The 7,997-nt window shown below is 37.7% G+C and overlaps 1 protein-coding gene across 1 annotated transcript in view; it reads right to left on the minus strand.

Annotated features, from left to right (window-relative positions):
- Nucleotides 1-6,491, minus strand: part of LOC136874286 (E3 ubiquitin-protein ligase TRAIP) — a 60,643-nt gene extending 54,152 nt beyond the window's left edge. Inside the window, exons 1-2 of the mRNA XM_067147918.2 lie at nt 6,257-6,491; nt 5,902-6,114 (exon numbers count right to left, since the gene is read on the minus strand). Coding sequence (XP_067004019.2) covers nt 5,902-6,114; nt 6,257-6,369 — 326 coding nt within the window. The 5' untranslated portion in view covers nt 6,370-6,491. The remainder of the gene's footprint in view (nt 1-5,901; nt 6,115-6,256) is intronic.
- Nucleotides 6,492-7,997: the final 1,506 nt, after the last annotated feature.

The raw sequence follows: 7,997 nt of genomic DNA on the forward strand, positions 1-7,997 counted from the left end.
GACATTCAGTTATCTTGGTTTTTTTTTTACCTAATGACATCAATTTAGTCTTCAAAAGACTAATTTTCATACCATACTCATTGCACCTATTTTAAAATTCCAAGACAATAGACTGCAAGCTTTCGGCACAATCTGCCATTAAGACCAAGTCGTCGGCTTAGGCCAAAGGGCTTACTACATTTCCACCTACCTGAATCCCCCCCTGCTACTTCATACCTTTCAGCAGACGATCCATGTAAATTACGAACAACAAGGGTGAAAGATTACAGCCCTGTAAGTACCCTGAACCAAGTACTCATTCTACCATCAATCTCACTGCAGCCCCATTGTCAACATAAATGCCTTTGATTGATTTTTATAATCTATTTAGTATTAAAAACTTCATTTTTTGTCCGTATTGACTCAAGATTTTACAATGCTTAGTAAAGCTAAAGGTTCCACCTATTCAATACGTTATCGTAATGGTCTATTTAGAACATCACATATTTATTTAACTTATCATAAAATACATCTTTGGGACCGGTTTCGGCAATCCACTATGCCATCATCAGCCATTGAGTTTTTTTATAGCAAGGAACATTCAAAAATTTAAAAATATGCAATAGCAAGTCCTATTCTAACATTAAAAATATAGCTAAATAGCATAAGCCCATTGTACTATACAAATACAAATACGTATTGAATAGGTGGAACCTTTAGCTTTACTAAGCATTGTAAAAAAAAGTTTTATAATCTACCCTTAATCTGATAGCCCCCCAGTATGGCGAACAACATTTCCATCGGTACCCTGTCATATGCTTTCTGCACATCTACGAAACATAAACATAACTGTTGCCATTAATGCTTTCACGGCCCATACTTATAGACATGATGTCGTATAGGCTTTTGGGCTTGTGCCGTGTCACGAAAAGAAGGTGAAATTCTTAACGTTTCGCAGAAAACTGTTCTCTGTGTCCTCAGAAGAATTCTCGACACTTTTGAATTTGGAACGTTATAATAGAAGTAGAAGTGGAAATGGTACATTCATTCACCACCAGATGGCCCCCAGGATGTGGCACAACGCTGGCGTTTGAAGCGGAAGTTGACCGAACTATCACAATCAGACCAAGCGGTTCACATAATGTGTTTGCGTAACATTAGACTGGTGTAAGACATAGACATAATTCAAAAGTGTCATTGTTTAAGAAGCCTTTCTAGTGGACAGTCGAGAATTCTTCTGAGGACGCAGAGCACAGTTTTCTGCGAAACGTTAAGAATTTCACCTTCTTTTCTTGACACAGCACAAGCCCAAAAACCTATACAATATCATGTCTATAAACTGTTTATTCCTTTTGCAGCATTTTTCAAATACCTGGCGCATACTGAAAATCTGATCCTGACAGCCCTTTTGTGGTCTGAAACCACAATGGTTTTCATCCAACTTCCTCTTAACCACTGATCACACCCTCCCTTCCAAGAGGCCAGTGAATACTTTGCCAGCACTTATTCACAACAACTGTTCAAATGAATAGAAATAGTTTTTAGAATAGGCTAACTATAAGTATATCCATTCCATCTCATTTCACTAACCCATTTAACCACCACATTGTTTTTAATTCATTTTAATTCAATTCATATTTATGTAGTATTTAAGAAGAACAAGGTGCCTGATTATAATGTACTTAAAGATAAACACTTAGTGAATCACCTAAGCTATACAAACAGCTGAAGATATTCTAAAAAAGAATGAAACATGTACTGTGTGTAATTTCTTTTTTTTTTTTGTTAGGGGCTTTACGTCGCACCGACACAGATAGGTCTTATGGCGACGATAGGATAGGAAAGGCGTAGGAGTTGGAAGGAAGTGGCCGTGGCCTTAATTAAGGTACAGCCCCAGCATTTGCCTGGTGTGAAAATGGGAAACCACGGAAAACCATCTTCAGGGCTGCCGATAGTGGGATTCGAACCTACTATCTCCCGGATGCAAACTGTGTGTAATTAATTTGCTAAAATGCAAATATAAGTATCAAAAAGGTGGAAGATTTTTATTATTATAAGTGTTTGTAATAGAATTTGATACAGAAAATGAAGCTGATTTCTTGAAAAAATAGCCGAAATTACCGCGGAAGAGGACAACTTTTATCACAAAACTATTCCTTGAAAAACCTATTTGAATAAAATGCATCAAATTGTATTGATCAGTTACCAGACGTAATTGCATTTTGACCCTATAAACCACTGCAATGGAGAATCAAATGCTGGGGCTATGGAACAGTTTGTTTTCTGCTGTTACCAGAAAATGCAATAGTCGGGGCTGTGAAAGAAATCGGCTGACTCAACGAGCCCGCCAGTAATCTTTGGACTACCGAGTGTTGATAGAGCATTCTATTGTGTGTGCATTTTAGATCTTACAGGTGGTTCATCTTTTTTAGTATAGGAGGCAGGAGAAAATCGGAGTTGCTATTTGTCAGCGGCCAATTTTACCCTGTATGGCCAAAGTTACCACACTTTCCAATACAAACTGTAATCAGTATTTGTGTAAGAATCAACAACCATTTTTGCCTCTATCAACCAGTTTGTTGGTCTTGTGAACTGCTTACCAAGTGGTTTGCCCATTAATAAATTAAGAAAATAAATACCCTAACCATTCAAGTTCAAACCCTAATTTTGTGATTGAAATGGGGAGACTGTTAACATTGGTATTGAAAATAATGTAGCAAATTAGGAAGAAAAATGCACAGGTAAGGCAGTTTCAGTGCAGTAGGGGGAGGAGAAGAAAATTGGAGGACACACCACCTCTAAGAAACCTTAACCCTCAACTACATCTGCTCATTTGTATTTAGCAGACAGTGGGTTCGAGCCCCACCGTCGGCAGGGCTGAAGATGGTTTTCCGTGGTTTCCCATTTTCACACCAAGCATGCAACGTAAAGCAACTTGCCAAAAAACAAAACAAAACAATCTGTTCATTCAGGTGAGCTGTAAGATCATTTTAATGGAGAATATTTGATTCATGGTATAAAATATCCTAAATCTAAAATACAGGTTTGTACTTATGATAACAAAAGTACATCTCAAAGTTACTCACAGTCAGTCCACTACATTCAGCAGAAGATATCTTGAATGTTACAGTTTGATCATTGTCTCAAATCATAAACTACAGCTGATCCAGTTATGCTTCAAATATTGAATCTCCATGTCTTTGTACGAGTCGTATGTTTGTGATAATAAACAAAATTATTAGTTTTGTTGTTTAATTTTACAGTCAGTTTAGGAATAAACAGTGCCTAATCAGTAAAATGTTGTGTATGAGTGATTTAAACATTTGTACAGCATATATTAATAATGAACCTTCCTCCATACAATAGCTTTTGAGAGAAGTCAAGGTGTTGGAAATTTTTTTCCTGCAGAAGTTTTTCACCACGCTGGAAGCTCAAATCAAGTCATTGCAGTTTAATACCTTCAAATGCCACCGAACTCAGCCAGGAAACCTTGCTATCTTGCAAACAAAAAGGTGAGTACCCTATGGTTCCACCAAGGTCAGAAAGATATATATCGTCACTACCAGGACAAAACCTCCTATGTGAAATATTTTAGCTTAGAACTTTGGCCGGTAAAGTTCTGTCATCTAAGGTGCAATATTGTGTGAATATTGTCAAGGCATTCTCACTCTTCATAATGAATATGCTCCGGGTCAGTGCATCTCCAAAAATTTTATCACATAGGACGTTTTGTCCCGGCAATTATGATGTGGGCTCTCATCAAAAAGTGTAGAAATCACCTGCTTGTGGAATGACAACAATCAAAGAAAAAATTAAGACTATTTTCATGGTGACTAATTAGTGAAATGGCACTTCATAAACATTGTCTTTCAAGCAAGTGGCCATGTGGTTGAAGTCACGTAGCTATCAGCTTGCATTCGGAAGATAGTGGATTCGAACTCCACTGTCAACAGCTCCCAAGATGGTTTTCTGTGGTTTCCCATTTTCACACCAGGCAAATGCTTGAGCTGTACCTTAATTAAGGCCATGGCCGCTTCCTTTCCACTCCTAACCCTTTATTAATTAATAAGTGAATTGCACACAAATGTGCAAAGTGTTTAACAATTATTCGTCTTTACTGTACTCGATTGATATATATATTTTTTTGCACTTATGTATGTGATTGCGATCACACACTTCCTCACATAGAGAGCACACACACTCATCGTTCACATCATGGAATCGCTTAGTCGCACATAGCTTATGATGGAAGCCATGGACTGCCATCCTTATAACTACATGTCGTTGTTCGGACCGATTAGTGAGGGAAACGGATCATCTCCTCCCTGAACGTCAGTATGGCTTCAGAAAACATCGCTCGACACTGCAGGCAATAACGAACCTAATAAGTGAAACAGAACAGGCCTTAAGATTTCCAAAAGGAAAATGCTACACAGTATTCATTGACTACACAAAAGCCTTTGATACCCTAAACAGAAAAGTATGGATTGTGAAACTAGCACAAATGATTGGAGAAACACGCAGCATTACAATCCTTCTGAAAAACATCCTAGAATACAATATAGTTAACATAAGTGATGTTCCCAAGATATTTCCAAACCAATGGAATAATGCAGGGAGACCCAATTAGTCCAATACTATTCAACATTCCTAATCCTTTCCTATCCCATCATCACCAAAAAATCCTATCTATGTTGGTGCGACATAAAGCAGATTGTATTTCTTTTTTTAACCACACCACTGTATGAACAAGGTACGAGCCCAGGGGCTCTTTGGACCCCCAAATAGCACAGCCAAGGGTAACATAGGTATCAGGAAACAACCAAAATTGAAGGTGGCCTTATAATGTGGGGTACTAGGCGATATCAGGAGTGAGGTAGTTTGCTATTGCAGTCCTCACTAAGCCAGAAAGTGCTATTGCAGCACAAGTGACCCTACAAGTATGGTAGAATCTTTCACAGCATCCAGACGCACTAGATGTGCTCTAAAAGTTATTGTAGAACGTTTGAACGAAGCCTGCAGGCTAGTTGCTGGTGGATGGGGACAGGGCCATTTCTGTGCAGCATACGTAGGTTTAGACATAGGTGTGTGTTTATATTAATTTATCATCACTGGTTCAGGGTTAATTTTGTTTAAGTATATTATTATTTTTCACCTTTGGTTTGGTTGCAGCATATAGGGTTACCCTTCGTTTAGCCTAGAGTTTTTATGGTGAAATAGTTGGCAACGACACCTAACTTTTACATTTTTCCTATTTGTTTTATGTTGCAGCGTCACAACAGCCCTTATGGCGATGTTGGGAAGAGGATAGGACTAAAACTAAGAAGGAAACAACCGTGAGCTTAATTGGTGAAAAAATGGGAAATTATTCAAAACTATCTTCAGGGCTGCCAACAGTCAAATTCAAGCCCACTATCCCCCAAATGCAAGCTAAAAGCTACATGTCCCAAACCGCACAGGTCTGCGTCGAATTCTGGGAGTGACACCATATTCCATGAATTTCAGTCAATGACATTGCTAGTTGCCATGGGGGGGTGAGGACAATACTGCTCATTTATAAATATTGAGTTATAAAAGTAAATATACTTCTACTGGCACACTGGTAGGTCTCTATCTTTCACTCTCCTGCCGGTAATAATGAGATAAGATTAGCATCATTTACCTTCCACAAAAATATCTTTTATGTTCTGGTCTCTTATGAAACTCTTACTGTTACATACATAAACATCAAAGATGAGGCAGAGAAAGGCCAATGAAATTAGATAACTTCTTCCAAACCATACTCTATACCTCACCAGAGATGCATCTTAGTTCATCACTGTTGTAATGGTATTAAAATTTCAAGGTTCATTTACATAATGTGTGTGCCAAGTCTCTTATCTTGAGATATACAACGAAAGATCTTTTCTAACATGTACTCACCTCAACCCTTTATTCTGCTTGTTTAACAATTCATTTTTTTCGTTAGCATTCTTGATGTCAGTATCTTTCATTCGTAACTGAAAGGTAAGGCTATCAATTCTGTGTTGCAAAACACTGGGATCTTCTGTAGTACCATTATTAAGTATATTAAAATATATACGATGAACATTTTTTTGATTTGTTTTCGTCCTACACTGGGGGCATGAAGAGGACCTGCAAGATAAACACTGTAAATAAATAAATAATGAAAACAATGAAACTCGAATTTTCTTTTCTTGAATTCGCGCATCACGCTAACTACGATGGCAGAAGTATACGAGTAACAGAAAATCGGTCGTATTAGAACAAGTAATACCTTTCAATCCATTGCATCAAACACAAGTAGTGGAATAGATGTCCACATGACGTGCCATAAACTTCGTCTACTGCCACAAAGAGATCGCTACAAATTACACAGTTTATCAACATATTTAAAGTAAGTCCTATGAGATTGTAGCCGATTACGCTCTTATAACACCTTTCGCGATGAAAAGAACATCCATTTCCAAATATACAAATTGCACACTGTATTCACCACAATAATCCTTCACCACAAGTATTCAAAACTTGTTTATGTCAACAAATTTTTGTTTGCGCGGTTCGCGGCAAAGAGGATAGAATAGAAAACAGCATTACCACGACAAGCTATGAAATTCATTAAATGTACCGCAAAAACATTAAATATCCTTCACTAAAAACAATAAGATACAGAACGCCAAATTGACTGAAAGGAACCCTACCAACGTCCATTGTTGATACAGGAATCTAAAATTTTGCACCTATCACCGCCCAACGTTTGGTAAGCATCAGTAGCGGCAATTGGGAATTCGGGGGCAAAAAAGTATACAGACAACAAATACGGTAGTACCCTGGGATATAGGGAGCGTGCACGATGCTAATAACAGAGCGATCTGGCGGAGTTCCGAGAATGAATACGGTGAGAGTGAGTTCCGCTGAAGTGAAGGCTTGCGTCGAAGTTACGGCAAAAATATCGTTGCAACTTGTCGTCAAGATATGAAGTAGTGCTATGGAAGTTGTAATACGATATGGGTTTGAGTACGTACAATTCCAAAATAGTCGCAAGTCAACAGTGAATAAAGCGTAGAAAGTAGTTGAGAGTGACCATGTAGTTGAAGAAAGAGGAACTGTTTCCAGCTGTGCACTTACCGGCTTCGTCATAAGACAGACGAGTGTTAGCAAAAGCCCGTACAAGGTTACAATTGAGGTAATTACTTTAGCTCATTGTTGTTAAACATACAGTATTATATTTTATATGTTAATTTTATATGATTCAGTGAAGTCTGTAATACTTCGAATTTCTATTACAGCTTGACATTCAACGAAATTGTATTGAATCAAACTGTGACAGTGTGGCTGGTACCGGAGGGCACTGTAAACATGTATGTGCCATTATACAATACTACAATTCTGATTCAGGATTTAGTAAGACAAATTTGCGGCAAGAATGGGGGGAACCAAATTTGAAAACAGCTGGTGGTATGTAATGTTATTGTTGTTAATTATCTAATAAATTTAAGTGCTCACAATATGATAAACACAGTGTAGATTTTATATCTTCTAGGGTCCGTAAAATATGCACAAAGGAAAAAGGCTAAAGATCTGTTTCCCAAGAAGAGGCCGAGAACTGACAAGGGTGCTGTTATTACCGTCGATAAACTAGGAAAAACAGATATAGGTAATTCGCCTTGGACTGAAATGATTAGAGCGGATCTGAAAACAGAGTCTGAATCGGTAGCTAAAAGTTTGTGTGAAGAGTTGTGCTACATTAGCGTCAGTATTGGCATAAGAACAAATTTTAATAAACTCATGAACGAGTTGTTTCAACTTCAAGAAGATTCCACAGTGTTCACTTCTGGGGAGTTTGTTTTAAGTGATGATTTTTATACTTCTCATATTACGCTAACAGGAGAAAAAAACTTGATATAGCATTTAAAACTCAAGTGAAGGTGATGAATGGTTCAAGGTATAACATGACTTGTACGATGAATACATGTAACATCTCTCATCTATTCTTGCTGGCGTTTCTGATTTCATTT

The sequence above is a fragment of the Anabrus simplex genome, chromosome 5 (assembly GCF_040414725.1).
Source record: "Anabrus simplex isolate iqAnaSimp1 chromosome 5, ASM4041472v1, whole genome shotgun sequence".
In the NCBI taxonomy this organism is placed as follows: Eukaryota; Metazoa; Arthropoda; class Insecta; order Orthoptera; family Tettigoniidae; genus Anabrus; species Anabrus simplex.